Genomic DNA, 15,716 nt, shown 5'->3' on the forward strand with positions numbered 1-15,716 from the left:
AGATGACACCCATAAAGTGGATGTTATTAATTTTGCACAGAGCAAAGCTACAAACTGTTTACAGGATGAAAACTTAATTGACAAAGAGTCCGCGAGTCTTCTTTGGAGCTTTATTGTTCTGTTATGCAGACAGAACGGGGTATGTGTCTCCTTCCTTGTAGAACTGCTCTTCTCGTAGGCCTCTAGTCCCGGGAGCCCTCAGCACCCCTGAGGAGGGTTAGGCAGGATCTCTGTACCAGGCTGTACCGTCCAGGGGCTCCCCCAGGACGAGTGTCTCGGCGGTGATTCGGGGACGCGGGAGCCAAGCAGGGTGCGTGGTTTGGGGTGAAGGGAGGTTTGGGCTCCCCGTCGGCGGCCTGTCCGGTGCGTGCGGTCTGCCCGCCTCGCTCCCGGCCGAGTCGGGAGCGGCTCTGTGCCGAGGTGGTCGAAGTCGCTCGCCTGCGGAGGCCCTTTGTGGGCCTCCCCCGACCAGGACCGGGGCTGTCCTGTCGCTCCCGCAGCAGGGTGCCGTTGGTGGTTAAGCCTGTCTCCCTTCCTGCCCCTGCTGCCCCTCGCAGACCGTGGTGGGCACAGACATCGCGGAACTCTTGTTACGAGACCACCGAACCGTGTGGCTTCCTGGGAAGTCACCCAGTGAGGCCAACCTGATTGATTTCACTCACGAGCCTGCGGAGCAAGTGGAGGAGGAGTCCGGGGAGGCCCAGCTCTCGTTTCTCACTGACAGTCAGGCCGCCACCACCCTTGAAAAAGACACGGAGCGGTTCCGAGAGCTGCTGCTCTACGGCCGGAAGAAGGTAAGCGGCCCGAGCTCAGGCGCGGGGCGGGGGCAGGGCCCGCTCCCGGGGCGCCAGCGTCTAGAGCGGAACGCGCCGCCGGGGTCTTGTTCAGCAAAGACCGTCTGGCACCTCGTGTGTCGCGTCTCTGAAGGTGCGAACAGTGGCTTCTCCAGTGCTGCTGGTGTCAGAGACGTGCAGGTTCCGTTTTCAGTCATCTGACAGACACGCGGACTGAGCTCGGGCTGCACGCCTGCTGTGTGCAGTGTGTCTCGGGGTAAACACGTGCGCAACACAGAGGCAGCGCGTCCTCACGCTGTTAGGGTGAGCTCACCGCGCCACCGCGAGTGGGTGCTGCGCACAGCCCGGGCCCGGGTGGGGAGCGCCCTGGGGACACGCCTGGGGTTTGCTCCGTGGGGCACCTGGTGGTGCCGCCGGGCGCGGGGCCTGCACAGTTGGAGCGCCTGCTGGGCTCTGGCAGCGGGAGTCTGGCGGGCCCAGAGTTCTTGGCACTTTTATGTCATGATAGACTCAGAAAACTCGTATTTGGTGAGTATATTATCTTAATGTGGTCATTTTACAGCTAATTGAAATCTTCTGATCTGTTACATTTAATTACCATTTCTCTGTTGCAACATTTCTGCTTCCTGGTCAGAAGTTTTCTAAGTTGTGGCCCAGATCATTTTGGATACAGGGAGGCTGAAGTAATTAAGGCCCTGTTGGTGCTGAGCGCAGGCCCTCGGGGCCCAGGGGTCCCCCTGGCCTTTCTCGTGGTGGGGACGACAGGTGGGAGAAGGCGGTGCTGCCTCTCCACTGCCCCTGGCTCTGATGATGCGCTTGTCCTCTGTGCTGGTGAGGAAAGCAGGGCACCTGCACGGAGACCTCCCCCCCGCAGGGACTCCGCGGCGAGCGCGAACGGTGGAGCTCGCCCGCTCTTCCGTTTTTGAACTGGGAACGTGTGTGTGTTGGAGCCTTTGATCCGTTTGCTTTCTCATCTGCGGTTGAGCCCTCTCCTCCTTCCTGGCCGTGCGTGACGACACACGTTCTGTTGCTCCTGTTGTTCTCAGAGTTCAGAGAACCTCTCGATGCTTTGCAGGATGCTTTAGAGTCCGCGATGAAGAAAGGCTTGTGGGGTCACGCCCTGTTACTTGCCAGCAAGATGGACAGCCGGACGCACGCCAGAGTCATGACCAGGTGAGGAGTCTGGGCGTGCCTGCAGGCGGGGGTCCGGGCCTCGTCAGCTTTGGGAAGCCCCCGGTCCCCATACTCTTGTCAGAGGAAGCTGGGGAGTCCTGTCGGCCACCCATGGCTGTGGGCTTGCTGGGCCCTCTTCCTCGGGTTGTGTTGCTAAAGGATTTAAATTTTTTTTGTTAACTTCAGGCTTTTTAATTCTATAAAATCTCAGCGGGGAACTCCCTGGCAGTCCAGTGGTTAGGACTGTGCGCTTCCACTGCCAGGGGCCCCGGTTCAATCCCTGGTCCGGGAACTAAGACCCCACATGCCGCGCAGTGTGACCCAAAAAAAAAAAAAAAATCTCAGTGAATTCCATCGTCTGCATCCTTTACAGCCTTTTAAAAACATTGCAGTGTGTACACTTGGCCCAGGTCAAGCGTCAAGCCAGTCACCAAAGCGTCTGAGATGAGACCAGACTAGTTTTTCGTGTCCTGTTTACTGAACCAGGCTGAGTTAGGGCTTTCTCTGTTCGCGTCTGCCCAGGTTCGCCAACAGCCTTCCGATCAACGACCCTCTGCAGACGGTCTACCAGCTGATGTCCGGGCGGATGCCAGCCGCGTCCACGGTCAGTATGGGGGTCCTCACGGCAGCCTCCGCGGCTCAGCCGTCTGTTCAGAGCCCGCTCCCGGGAGGGCTCACCTCCCAGGCCACGAGGCCAGCGTTTCCATCCTGCTCCTGGAGCTTGAGCACTGCAGAGTTAAGATGGCAGTGTGTTCCAAAGATGAGGGTTTTCTGCTTGTCTCTGGTTTCAGTGTTGTGGAGATGAGAAGTGGGGAGACTGGCGGCCACACCTGGCCATGGTTTTGTCCAACCTGAACAACAACGTGGACGTGGAAGCCCGGGCGATGGCCACGATGGGGGACACTCTGGGTAGGTCAGACGCCGACATAGAAGGCGGGCCTGGGGCTGCCGTCAGATGCTCGGGACCCTGAGACTGTCCCTCCGTCTGGGGTCTCTCTGGTGTCTCTGTGAGCGCTCTGATCTCCGGGAGACCCTGTGACCGAGGCCTGCCTGCTTTATGTACCTTCAGCCTCGAGAGGACTCCTTGATGCTGCACACTTCTGCTACCTCGTGGCCCAGGTTGGATTTGGGGTTTATACCAAGAAAACCACAAAACTTGTTTTAATTGGATCAAACCACAGGTGAGGAATTGCATAGGTATAGTGGCATCCGTTTCCCTTAGAAAGGAAAAGCCCCTCCCATGGCTAACCCAGACTGGCGCGTGGAGCGCTGGCGCTTCGGTGACCCGCTCAAAGGTGACAGCCGCTCACGTCCTCCACAGTTTGCCATTTTTGAAGTTCGCGACCAACGAAGCTATTCAGAGGACAGAAGCCTATGAGTACGCTCAGTCCCTGGGGGCGCAGACCTGCTCCTTACCCAGCTTCCAGGTGGGTGGGGCCCCACGGCTCCAGCTGTGACGGGGGACTGGGGGGAGTGGGTGCTGACAAGACCGCAGTCGTTTAGGAGTTTTATTCAAAAAACGTAAAGAGCAATGAAGTGTTTTTGGAAATCTCGAGGAGATGTTTGATCTGTAATGTTCGAGAATTAAAGCTTGCTGAATTGAGAATTTTGTTAGCATTTTGGTTCTTAATGTTTTAAGTATTAAAAGCTTTTAGTTAGTGTTTGGTTTCAAGTACTTTTCTATCAGCCGTGGACCATGTTTTGGGAGGGTGGTATCTGACCGGGACTGTGCGTGTGTGTCTGGAACGGGGCAGAGCATCGGCGCCAACAGAGCAGGGTGACGGCTCTGGCGGCTCCCGAGAGGCGGTCGTCACGGGGTGCGTGTGCGTGGTGGCGCCTCGTGGTCACTCCGTGGTCACTCGGTGGTCACTTGGTGGTCGAGAGCCCTGACGGCTGTGATAAGGGTGTTGAAGAGAGAAAGTGGGTTTCTCAGAAGCTTATAGTAGTTGACTCTGATGTAAAGTAGCGCAGGGAACGGGCCTGGCTCTGCTGTGGGCAGGTGCTGGGGACGCACAGGAGGGCTGGGAACGTCCAGGGTAGCGTCAGCCTGCGGAGGGCACGGGTGACGCTAGGGACCGGGAGGGGGCCCGTAGCACCGCTCAGCTCGCCCGTCTGTCTGTCTCAGGTGTTCAAGTTCATCTACTGCTGCCGCCTGGCTGAGATGGGGCTTGCCACGCAGGCCTTCCACTACTGCGAGGTGATCGCCAGGAGCGTCCTGGCGCAGCCCCACAGACACTCGCCGGTGCTGCTCAGCCAGCTGCTTCAGGTAACGTCTTCCTCGATGCCGCTGCCCCCGCGCGGCACGTGGGACCACGTGGGGCCACGTGGTCACGGGGTGCTCGTGACCAGAGGGCGCTCGGGACTGCCTGCTCGGCCGAGTTCAGATCCTGCGTGTTCTCGGGCAGGTAGTTGGTGTTTTGCAGTCCAGCACAGGAGCCCTTGGGGCGTCTCGTGCAGAGACTTGGAGGTGAGCCTGGGCGTGAGAAGGACCCCGCCTGCGGGAGGCTCGTGTCTCGAGGCGTCCTCGCCTCGCGCTTAGCGCTGTGAGGTTCCGGGAGCCGCAGCCTGGGGTGGGTCCCGGCTGTGGCCCCGTGGCCCCAGGTTCTCGCTCCGGAAGACGGAGACCGTGTGACTGCCCTCCCGCCGGCGCCCGGCACCAGGGGGGCCGCGCCAGTACGCTCCTCCTGCTGGAGCTTCGTTTTTGGAATGCGTTCATGTGATACCAAAACTGTGTTTATGACGGGAACTTCTGGACACGTGCAGAGACAGGGTAATTCGAGAACCCTGTTTCCACCTGGCAGCTTCAGCAGTTAGCGCGAGGTCAGCCTTGTTTGGCCTGTGCCCGCCTGCCGCCCCCCAGAGCGTGAGCGTTGCCGGGGCAGTTGGCATCTCGGGGAGTGGAGCTGAGCAGAGGCAGGCTCAGCCCCCGCGGGTCCGGATGCCGCGGGCTCGGCGGGCCGGCGCGGTGGGCGCTCACGCTCGCGGTGGGCGCTCACGCTCCCGGCGGTCAGGGACGGGCCACGTGAGCCCGCCTCAGGAAGGTCCCTGCAGCGGATGAGGGCTGCGTCTCGGACGCTGCAGGCGCGCTTGCTCCACGTCCCAGTGGGTTTTGAAGACACGGTTTGGCCGCTGTCGCCCGTGGGAGCAGGGTCTTCATCTTCGTGTGTTTCCAGGTCGCCTCCCAGTTGCGCCTCTTTGACCCTCAGCTGAAGGAGAAGCCGGAGGAGGAGGCCGCTGCGGAGCCTGCCTGGCTGGTCCAGCTGCGGCTCGTCGAGCAGCAGGTCAAGGTGCGCTGGGCTCCGGGCGTGGGGCCCGACGGGGAGCCACGTGCGCGCCGGAGGTGGCGGGCGTGAGCAGCTCAGCTCTAGCGGCGCCCGGTGCCCGGGAGGGGAAGGTGCCCCTGGAGCGTAGCGGGTCCACGGGGTTGGCGGCCGGCGTGCAGATGCCTGAGGTCCTTCTCCCTCAGGAGGGCACCGCGGCGTGGAGTCTGGACAGAGCCTTCCCCCCGCGCTGTCCCAGCTCGCCGCGCTCCGAGGTGGGGCCGTGTGACGGCCCAGCGCCCGCCCAGCTGGCGAGCCTGGGCACCGACAACCCGCTGCTGGCGCCGCCTGTGCCCGGCGCTGACCACGTGGGCCAGGACGTGCGGCTGCTGCCCTCAGGTGAGCCCGCGCTGCCCTGGGCACCTGCTTCTGAACGTGGAGCGCCCCTGTCTTGCTGCCCAGGGAGTCGGGCTGTCTGTCCCACCACCTCGGCCCTCTGCTTCCTCTTTGTCCCCCCTCCCTTGGTGAGCCCACTGGGTCTCGCGGCTTTAAAGGTCTGGCTGAGTGGGCGGGCGGTGCAGGAGGGTGGGGGGGACTCAGCGAAGGCAGAGCCGGCCCTGGGCCAGGCGGCTGCTCGCTGGGCTGTGTCGGGTCGTGCTGCGGCTTAGAGCCCGCGCCCCGTGCTGTGCTGAGTGAGGTCTTCCCCTCGGCCCTGAAAAGTGTGTGTCCCGCTTCCCTAAACCAGCGACAGCCCGGCAGCTTCAGCCTTTGTGCTTGGACGGTTGGTTCCTTGGCCCTCGATGAAGGAAACGTGCCCCGCGGAAGTCACTGGAGTGAGCACATAACCTCAGGCTTTCTCTTCTCCGCCGTCTCCCTGCAGCTCCACTGACGCTCCCCGATGGTCAGCCGGCCTTCCCCGCCAGGGTGCTGGTGTTCCCAGCGCCACCGCCGGCGGGCCCTGTCGAGCCGGGGCCTGGCTGTGGACCCCCAGGGGCTGCACTTGGCTTTCCAGAGTCCTCTGGGCCTGATCCTGTGGCTCCGTACCCAGGGCCTGGCCTGCCATCTGGCGCACCATCGCTCCAAGAGACTGAACATCTGCTCCCGGAGGCCAGGAGCCAGGACGCAGGTGGGTCTGCGAGGTGCCGTCTGGAGAGCAGAGCTAAATTGGCTTTGGCGTTGAAGGAGCTCACTGGTAGGAGAGACTTAAGTCATTCAAACTTGGAGCAAAGTACATTCCTTAGTGTATACCAAAAGTTCTAGAAGCTGATTGAAGATCAGTGACTTGACCTCTTGTTGGGACGTGAGGTGGGAGTGGGTGTCCAGGGCGTGGCCGGGGGGTGCCCGCCTGCAGCCTTCGTGAACGCACTGGGGAGGCCGTGACCCTCCTTCTGGAGGGTGGTCTTGTCCCTGACCATCTGTCTCCTTGGACGGCCTGGCTTGAAAAGAGAAGCTATTTTCACATGTTTAGGAGCATTCCATTCGTGGTTTGTGACGCCCACATGGGGAGGCGTGGCAGGAGGAGCTGGGGTGTCCCCAGCAGCGTCTCTTGGCCGCGCCCACTCCCTCTGCTGTGGGCTTAGTGATGCCGGGGTCACAGGAGCTCTCATTTCCCTTGACAGGAATGATGCCACAAGAGGCACCCGGCAGAAACGCGCTGTCGGAGCTAGGAGAAGAGGATTTTGGTGGAAGATTTGCTAATGTGGTACTTTCCCACTTCTTTTTTGTTTTTTAAGCTATTTTTCATGAACTCCACTGAATAAGTACTCCAACTCTTTGTTCTTACGTTGTAAGATAATACTTAAAATTATCAGATTATCTTTTGAATCGTTTCTTAAAGAGAAAACTTGAATCCTTAAAATGTGACGAGCTGGTGAAAACATTAATAGGGGAAAAGATAATTTAATAGTGTAAAAGTCGGTATTTTAAGGAGAAGAAATGCTCATCTACAATGAAACTACCTTGTCAATTTTAACTTTTCTAAAATGGAAAACTTCCCTGATTTCTGCATCTCTTTCTACAATAGGAATCATAAAATTTTCAGTGGGTTTCTTAAAATCAAGATTCATTTTATCAGACACGCTTGATATAAATACCACCTCGGTGTGCTGTGATCCCAGTGATGGGGGATGGGAGGATAAACGCTTTTATATAAACTGCATTCTGGAAGCTTCTTTACAGATACCCTGCTCTTTTTGGGCATCCCATCAGCAGGCGATTGCTGTAGTTTAAACTCTCCTTACGTGTTCCACCGTTAAAATATTCTGTCCCTGTGAAAGTAAAAATGAGAGTTTAACTGTATTGAAAACAGAGTCTCAACCCAGGGATAAATATTTTTTAAAATGCTTCTATCTTTTAAAATGCCCACTGCCACCCCCTCTAACCAGTCTTCTCCTCGGTGCACATACGTATCCCATCTCCTCCAGCCCGAATCCGCATCGTGAGTGCCGTGATGCTCCTAGAAAACGTTGCCCTTAAGCCCAGTCGGCCCCGGGGAAGCGGGGGGCCGCTCTCACCAGCCCCTCCTTGCCTGGCTCTGCTCACCGTAGTGACGTAGCCTCTCGGTAAAGTCTTAAGGGCTCCTGGGGAGGCGCCCCCGGTGAGCCTGCTCCGTGTTACCTTGGGACAGGGCTCCTCAAGGACGTCACAGGGCTCCGAGTCATCTCCGGGCTGGGGGAGCGCTGGCTCAGGGGCCCTGCAGCCGCCTCCGCCTCTGACGCCCGCGCCCGACGTGACGAGACCTGTGCAGGCGGCCAAGACGGAGACCAAGGAGCCTAAGAAGGTGACTCGCAGCCCCCAGCTGGGCGGGGCCGGGGGCCGGGCAGGGGCTCGGCTCCGCTGTCCTCACGCTGAGGCGAGGAGAAGGAATGTGTTTCTGTTTAAACCAAGCCAAGCGTGTTCTTGAGGGGCAGTAAGCGTGTGGTGAAGCGCGAGTGTTTCTGTGTCCGTGTCCACGTGTAAGCCCGCCAGCTCAGAGCTGGAGCCGTGCCTGCCTCCCGGACGCCCGTGGGTCCAGGGCCTGTCCACACCCTCCCCAGAGGGTGGCCTCTGCGCTGACCTCTGTCACCACCGCTTGGGTTTGGCTGTTCCCGAACTTCACGTGAAGGAGGTGCCTTCTTGTCATCGTTTTATAGTGATGTCGATGGGGTGCGTGCGCCGTGGTTTTATGTATCCTTTCTCCCAATGCAGGACATTTGTGGGGTTTTTTAGTTTGGGATTATTAGGAATAAAGCCACGTGAGCGTTCTCGTCTGTGTCTTTGGGTGGCAGGTGCACTTGTTTCCCTTGGGTGTGTCCCGAGGTCACAGGACAGCCGTGCGTCTGGCTTTAGCACATCCCGCCAGCCCGTCCTCCTCAGTGGTTCACCAGGCAGCCCTCCCAGCAGCCCCGTCCTCGCCCCGGGGGCTGCGTCGTCGGCCATCCCGCTGGGCTTTAGTGACACTTTGTTGTGGGTTTGTGTGCTGCTTCTCCCTCCCCGTCCTCGTCTGCGTGGGGCTGGCTCAGGTCTCCTCCCGTCCTTCGTGGGGTCCTCAGAGGTCGGCAGGCGTTGTTGCATGTTGTGGACGCAGGTTCTGCCGGATGTGCGTGTGTGCACACCTCCTCCAGCCTGTGGGTGGCTTTTAACGGCTACTGTCTTATGTAAACACAAGTGTGATTCAAAACACGCACGAGCCATGAGGTAGAGCAGGACCTTCAGACGGGGTGTGACGTGCAGGGGACTGCTCCCCCCCCAGCACAGGGCCGTCCACTCCGCCGCAGATTCAGAGAAACGGGTGAGGGGGTGTGGAGTTGCTGCTGCCTTTTGTGGTAGACGTCAAGTGCAGCGTATGAAGAGTAAAGTAAATGTCCCTGAAGCCTAACCTCTGCCGGCCTTGGAGCACGAGGGCCTCTTCTTAGAGCCCACACGGACTCCCCAGCCGTCGCCACTCCTGCGGGGGGATGTCTCAGGCTGCTCATTTGTTGGCATTCAGACGTGAAAAGCTCCAAGGGGCAAGCTGTCGTTCTAATTTTTTTTTAAGTGTGGTAAAGTATACAGAAAACTTACCACTTTAACCGTTCTCAGTGCCTGGCTCTGGGGCCTCGAGCACACTGTCGTGTACCCGTCCCGGGACCGTCTCAGCTTCCCAGACTGAAGCGCTGCCGCCCGCCCGGCCCGACACCCGCGTCCCGTCTCTGTGGCTCTGCCGCCTGCAGGCGCGCGGGTCGCACGGGCTTGGCGGCCCCTGTGTGTTGGGCTCGTGGCGCTCGGCGCCACGTCCTCAGGGTGCTTCTGGTGGTTTTTATGTTCAGAGCAGCGAGTCCTGGTTCTCTCGTTGGCTGCCGGTGAAGAAGAGGACAGAAGCTTACTTGCCAGACGACAAGAACAAATCGGTGCGTCCTGCCGGGTGGGCCCGGGGGGGCCGGTGGGTCCCGCAGCGGCGCGTCCGCCCGCCTGTCTGCGTGGAGTGACTCGGCTCCGGAGCGGACCTGAGCCGGCGCCTTGGAAGCAGTCAGATCCTGATTTCTGATGCTGTCCAGCTCTTGCCACTGAGTTTTCTTTTTACCTTTCACAATCGTGGCAGATCGTCTGGGATGAAAAGAAGAACCGCTGGGTGGACACGAACGAGCCGGAGGAGGAGGTGAGCCGGGGTCCAGACGCTTGCTGTGGCCGGGCAGGGAGCCCCGCCGTGGGCAGGGGCCTCCGTCTGCAGGGGTCCCCGTGGGCTCTGGCTCAGCGCGCAGACCCCGCAGTGGTCTTTCCCTCCGCAGAAGAAGGCTCCGCCCCCACCTCCAACATCCCTTCCCAAGGCTCTGCAAGCCGCCCACCCTGGCCCTGGAGGGCCCCCCAGACCCGCTGTGAACATGTATTCTAGAAAAGCAGGTAACGACGGCCAACCGGAAATGAGAGTTCACTTGGGTAATTTATTTGTCCCACGGACGGGCCAGAGTTCAGCGATGATAACGTGCCCGTGAGGTGGTAGTTTGTTTCCCACCAGGAGGAGGACTGGTTTTCTGAGGATGAGTCCCCGGGGGGTGGGGGGCCAGCTCTCTAGAGAGTTCAGCGTTCCTGGGCGGACCGTCAGATCCCTGGGGAGCTAAGGGCGGAGCGGATGCGATTGGCTGTGCCGTGGTGTGAAGTGGGACCCCTCCCCCGGGCAGAAGCCCAGCAAGTGTGCCCCAGGAGGGGCCCCTTCCGGGCCCGGTCGCCCCCGGGAGCGGAAGCCTGGCCCGGTGCACTCCGGCCACCAAGAGGACGGCGGGGTGACCTTGCTCCCTGTCCCCGTGGCAGCCCGAGCCCGAGCGCGCTACGTGGACGTCTTGAACCCGGGGGGCCCCCAGCGGAGCGAGCCAGCCCTTGCTCCCGCGGACTTCTTTGCGCCACTGGCCCCGCTCCCAATTCCCGCACACCTGTTCGGACCAAACCCAGGTAGGCAGCACGGGAGTAGCTGTGTGTGTGCAGCTTCTGGCCTTGGTCTCTCTGAGAGCCTCTGGCCTTAATCCTCTTCTAAGAAGAACTAACTACTCACCCACACGCGAGCGCAGAGCGCCGAGGTTCCCCTGTGCGTGTCTGCGGACTTGTTTCCCTCGGCCTGCCTGAGGACCCGGGCGCAGCTCTCCCCTGGGACTCTTCCCTCTGGGCCCCTGAGACGGGGGCACGAGTGACCACCTCCCCTGCTGTCCCTTTCACAGATGCAGAGGAAGCACCGCCCGCCGAGGGGGCTGGCAGGGAAGGGCAGGCACCGACGGAGGGGCCAGCCAAGCCAGAGCCCGCCTCGGAGCCCAAGGTGAGCGGTGCCGTGGGCCCAGGCCGGGGGTCGGGCAGTGGGAATTTGCCTCCTGCCCCGACCCGGGAGGCAGCCCTGACCTTCTCCAGAGTCTTGTGTACACAGAGCCTACGGTGTGGGTTACACGCGCGTTACCTAGTAATTTTGTCTTGCTGAACTTTTTACGGTGAAGAGGGTTCTTTTTGAATGATTGTAATGTGTATGTGCAACGCAGTCGTTCAGAGTTTGGTCTCTGAGGTGGGATGGACCTGGATTTCAGCCCTGGTTCTCCAGTAATTAGCTTTTTAAAGGCGGGGGGTCGCTCAGCGCCTCTGAGCCTCAGCGTCCTGCCCTGTGGACGGGCCGGCGAGAGCGCGGGTCGCAGGGCCGCGGTGGGGCTCGCGGCAGGCGCTCAGTAAGGATGCGCCGCGGGTGTTGGAATAGCAGGTCCACGCGGCGCCCTTTCACGACCCCTCGGCGGGAGTGCCCCGTGGGGTGGAGCGGGCCGTCCCGGGTGGTCCTGCCTCGGTGGGTGCCTCCGACGCACGGGCTTTGCAGTAGCTGGCCTCCCTGCTGTCCCGGCAGGTGCTCAGTTCTGCGGCGTCGCTCCCTGGACCTGAGCGCCCACCCTCCGGAGCGGACGGTTCCCAGGGAGGAGAGGTAAACGGCGCCCGATGAGCGCGTCTGCTGAAGGTCTGGGCTGAGGAAGCTCGTTTTATTGTCTAGATGGCTTCTTCCTTTAAAACGAAGTTAATGGGTCGGAAAAGGGCAGCTTAGAAACTTTCTAGAACTCAGAAAGTGCTGTGTTCCTTAAAAAAGTCACGCTTGCTTCCGCAGAGTTGTCTGGGAGCTCTGGCTAGAGTGAGGGGTAGCGTGTGTGTTCGTCAGCCGGGCTCGCCCCTCTGCCGGGCTCTGCTGTCCTCGGTCCCTCGGGGGGCCTAGGCCTGGGCACACCTCCCTCTCCGCAACCAGGGGTCGTTTCCAGTAGAAACTGTACGTGCAAATAGGAGTTTCAGGCTAACTCTGGCTTTTTTTCCCATCGAGCTGTACTGATTCTAACAGCGTCATAAAGCTCTTTGGAATTAAACTGCCAGCTTGGAGCAGTGACATGCATGTTGATTTTTGTATTTGTCTGTATCTGTGTGTTCTTGCTGTTTTGTAGCTTTCGCGCTGTAGTTCACTGAGCTCGTTATCACGTGAAGTGAGCCAGCATTTTAACCAGGTACCTGTGGCTGGCCGTGTGCACTGGACATGGATCTGAACGGGGTTGTCTGTCTTTCCTTCGAGATCGCTATGCTGGTCGGTCATCGTGCCCCTGGCCACTGACATTACTTGTCACCTCCCAGCCATCACATGCCTGAGGATGCAGTGTTCCTTTCTTTAGAAGTTTTTAAAGGGTGGTGTTGAATAGCCAGACACATCAACAATCGAACCGACCCCAAGAAGCTTGTAGTGAACCAACACGTTCTGTGGTTGTGCTCTTTCTGAATTGGTTTTTTTCAAGTGACTAGCCATAGGCATAGCCTCAGAGTGTGTGTGAGAGTGTGTGTGTGTGTGTGTGTGTGTGTGTGTGTGTCAGAAGCCCACCTGGGTCAGGATGCTCTCATTTGAAAGAGAGGATTCTGTTTTCTGATCAAGCACGAGAAGGTTTATTTTAGGCGAGCAGAGTGAGGCAGGGACAGCTGTCCGGGGTCACTCTGTGTGGGAAATAAAGGAATACTTCATCTGCTCTGCGTATTGGGGCACTAAGCTTTTCCCTCGGCTTGGCAGAAAGGCTTCACGTGACTTGTTTTATTTGTGAATTAAGACGCTGGATTTTGTAGCTGGATACTTGAGGTCTAAAGTGATCAGAAGTACCTACTGAGGGCTCACGCTGACACTGGGTGCCGCTCAGAGCGCCGCGCCACCTCGCGTGCATGCTCTGCTTCTAAAGCGTCATACTCTGCACGCTGCTTTGGTTTTTACCATTTTTCTGTGAACCGTTCAATAATTAAACACAGTGTTGCGAGCAGTACCTTTGACCAGCTTCTGTGGCATATTTGAAAGTACTGACGTTATAAACCCTTCTCAGAAGTAGTAGCTGTAGTTGCGCATGAAGCAAGCCGCCGTGCACTGCTAGTCGCTGAGGTGAACTCTCTGTGCTTCTCAGGCTCCCGGTGCGCACGCCCCTGCAGGGGGCCCTCCCGGGGCAGCGGTGCCCTTCTACAACCCTGCTCAGTTTGCACAAGTAAGTGCCCCTGCTGTCTCCCCGGGGCGGGTGGGAGCAGAGGGGGGGCGCCCCCTCCCGACTCTGCCGCCGCCCTGGGTGGGGATGCCCCCGCCGCGCTCGGGGCCCCGCCGGCTCCTGCTGACGCTGCTGTGGGGTGGGCCTGACTCCCTCCCCCATGCTGGCCTTGGCCTCCCTTCACCTGGTAGCTCGTGACCTTCAGGCCGGGAAGGTCGTGAATGCCTCCTTTTATTTCTCTCCCTCCCAGGCTCTGGCCTGTGGAGGACGGACTGGCCGCCAGTCTGGGGAGCGCGGCGGGGGCAGAGGTCTGCGGGGAGGTCTTGGCTTTCGGGATGCAGAGCCTCACCTGACCCGGGCCTGTCCCAAGGCAGACCTGCCCTCACCGCCTCGTGTCCCCGGCCTCGGGCTTCCTCGGGGGGCGGGCCTTCCTGCCCCCCTGCACCTTTCCCTCATCCCCGGCTGCCATCTGCTTCTCCATTCCACGATTTGGTAGTTGTTTTCTTCTCTCCTGTAACCTTCATCTTGTAGTTTATGCCTTTACAGAAACTCCTTGACTTTCATTTCAGTTGGCATTTTCGTGGGAGCAGGAGGAAGCGCCTGTGTTCTGTCCACGGCCTTCCCCCGGGCGTTCCCTTGCACCCCTCAGGGGCAGACCAGGCCACGTTCTCCCTGGGCTCTTTAGACACCTAGCTGTTGGAATCAGCCTCACCCCACCACCCTAACCAAGCTGCAGGCACCTTTAAAGGGAATGCCAAGACGTGATACTGACTCGGTCCGTGACCGTGGGCTTGCAAACAGAACAAAACGGACAGAACATGCCTGTTTGCTGAGAGAACGGTCTGTTCTGGCTTGTTCCACAGACCTGCTGATCGTTCCCCAAGGGGGCCCCCCCGCCGTCGGGGACGGGCGTGCCGAGCTCAGTGCTGTCCCTGTCGTTTCAGGCCTCTGCTGCCTCGGGAAGTTCAAGGATGGGAAGGATTGGCCAGAGGAAGTACCCAGCATATTGAGCTAGAATGGTCCCTGTCCTGGATTGGCATTTGGAACCCTGAAGTGATTATTCCACCAAGAGCTCAGACTGATTGCCTGCGACTCCCGTCTGTTCCCAAATGGAGACGGATGCAGTGATTCAGAAATGATTTACGAAGTGTCGCCAACAGTAATTCCACACCTTCAGGAAGCTGGATGAAAAGAGGGAATCTGTGACTTACTAGAATCTTCCACCTGAAGGAATGATTTAAGGATCCAACATTCACAGTCATTTGAGGATGTTACACTAAGTGAAGCTGGAAACATCTTGGCTACGGGAGGACTTTGCTTTTCAGTAACTAAGGCATCTCTCAAAACCTAACGGTGAATTATTGCCAGATAAATCCCAGGGGTCCTTTAAGACGCTGGAAGGAGACCGTGCACCTTTGACTCAGAGAGGAACGCGGCCAGGGGTGCACGTCCAGAGGTGGTCAGCCCCCACCTCGCGTTGTTGAACCTGGAAGGATGCTTCGTCTCAAAGGAAACACGGGCTTCGTTTAGCAACAGTTCCGTTAGGTTTCGAGAGCGGCCCTCGCTGCTGACGTGTGTTTCTCTCCTGTAGCGAAGATGTGTCCAGCCCTGCGTAATTTCCTGTGGCCTCACTAGGACCATGACGCTTCCACGCAGACGGAGGGACTGGCTCTGCTGTCACGAGGGGCGGCTCCGTCGCTGGGACGGAGCCACTGGGGCCTCGTGCTCTGACATGACTGATCCGAGTTAATAAACCAGCGTCACAACTGTGACTGGTAAGTTTGGTTTGGATTTTCCTCTGTGGACCAGCTGAGGCCATGTGTTCTGGCCCGCCTTCACGGTGCAGTCCAGTTGTCTGGCTTCCTCTCACCATTGCGTCATTTAAGGAGTTGGTAACATCTTGAAGAAAGTGGCTTAAAGTAATTTCTTGTCAGAAGCTCTGGAACCTGATCTTTCTGCACCGAGACCTTCCGTGGCTAATACACTGACTCGGCCTGTGAACCTGCACAGGAAGACCTCCTCCTGGTGGACTCAGCTTTAAGGCTTCATCGACTGTTCTTAAAACTGTTCACTTTCTTCTTCAGTCTAAGGAAAAGATTTAAATATTTAAAAAAATCATTAGGAAATAATTTCTGTAGAACGCTGGGGGAACACGGTTTGTTGGGGCTTTAGTCCAAGGGTAGGGCTTGTGTGAGGGTGGGGTCCGCGCGGGCCGCTCTGGGCCACCTGCCGTCTAGGAAGGACTCACAGAACGGTTTCCAGAATGTTTCACTGATTCGTCCCTTTGGGAGAGGCCGACCTTGTCGACGGGCGGTCTCTCGCATCCCAGGGTCAGCGCTCGGTGCAGTTCCTGGGCCGAGACCCACCTGGCGCCCTCGGCTTCCTCCTCAGCCCTGCCGGTCATTCTCTGTGTTTGACTGCCAGCGACTTTTGATTCAAGAAGCTTCCTCTGAGGCGGGAGCTGCTATTTTTCCTAAATGCACATTGTTAAATAAAATATTTTGCGCTCTCAAGCCCTTTCACCA

The 15,716-nt window shown here is 58.8% G+C and overlaps 1 protein-coding gene across 4 annotated transcripts in view; it reads left to right on the forward strand.

Moving 5' to 3' along the window:
* SEC16A (SEC16 homolog A, endoplasmic reticulum export factor) overlaps window positions 1-15,704 on the forward strand; it is a 31,856-nt gene extending 16,152 nt beyond the window's left edge. For 2 of the 4 annotated variants that reach the window (XM_061199602.1, XM_061199603.1), the window contains exons 10-31: window positions 1-139; window positions 558-794; window positions 1,870-1,967; window positions 2,490-2,571; window positions 2,759-2,876; window positions 3,037-3,148; window positions 3,289-3,394; window positions 4,093-4,233; window positions 5,141-5,254; window positions 5,434-5,626; window positions 6,108-6,353; window positions 6,847-6,929; window positions 7,854-8,006; window positions 9,514-9,594; window positions 9,786-9,842; window positions 9,973-10,084; window positions 10,493-10,630; window positions 10,894-10,988; window positions 11,553-11,627; window positions 12,130-12,189; window positions 13,117-13,194; window positions 14,136-15,704. In XM_061199602.1, the coding sequence (XP_061055585.1) occupies window positions 1-139; window positions 558-794; window positions 1,870-1,967; window positions 2,490-2,571; window positions 2,759-2,876; window positions 3,037-3,148; window positions 3,289-3,394; window positions 4,093-4,233; window positions 5,141-5,254; window positions 5,434-5,626; window positions 6,108-6,353; window positions 6,847-6,929; window positions 7,854-8,006; window positions 9,514-9,594; window positions 9,786-9,842; window positions 9,973-10,084; window positions 10,493-10,630; window positions 10,894-10,988; window positions 11,553-11,627; window positions 12,130-12,189; window positions 13,117-13,194; window positions 14,136-14,201 (2,584 nt within the window). In that variant the 3' untranslated portion in view covers window positions 14,202-15,704. The remainder of the gene's footprint in view (window positions 140-557; window positions 795-1,869; window positions 1,968-2,489; window positions 2,572-2,758; window positions 2,877-3,036; window positions 3,149-3,288; window positions 3,395-4,092; window positions 4,234-5,140; window positions 5,255-5,433; window positions 5,627-6,107; window positions 6,354-6,846; window positions 6,930-7,853; window positions 8,007-9,513; window positions 9,595-9,785; window positions 9,843-9,972; window positions 10,085-10,492; window positions 10,631-10,893; window positions 10,989-11,552; window positions 11,628-12,129; window positions 12,190-13,116; window positions 13,195-14,135) is intronic. The other 2 variants (XM_061199604.1, XM_061199605.1) reach the window with 2 other exon arrangements.
* Window positions 15,705-15,716: the final 12 nt, after the last annotated feature.

Source organism: Eubalaena glacialis, chromosome 9 (genome assembly GCF_028564815.1).
Source record: "Eubalaena glacialis isolate mEubGla1 chromosome 9, mEubGla1.1.hap2.+ XY, whole genome shotgun sequence".
In the NCBI taxonomy this organism is placed as follows: Eukaryota; Metazoa; Chordata; class Mammalia; order Artiodactyla; family Balaenidae; genus Eubalaena; species Eubalaena glacialis.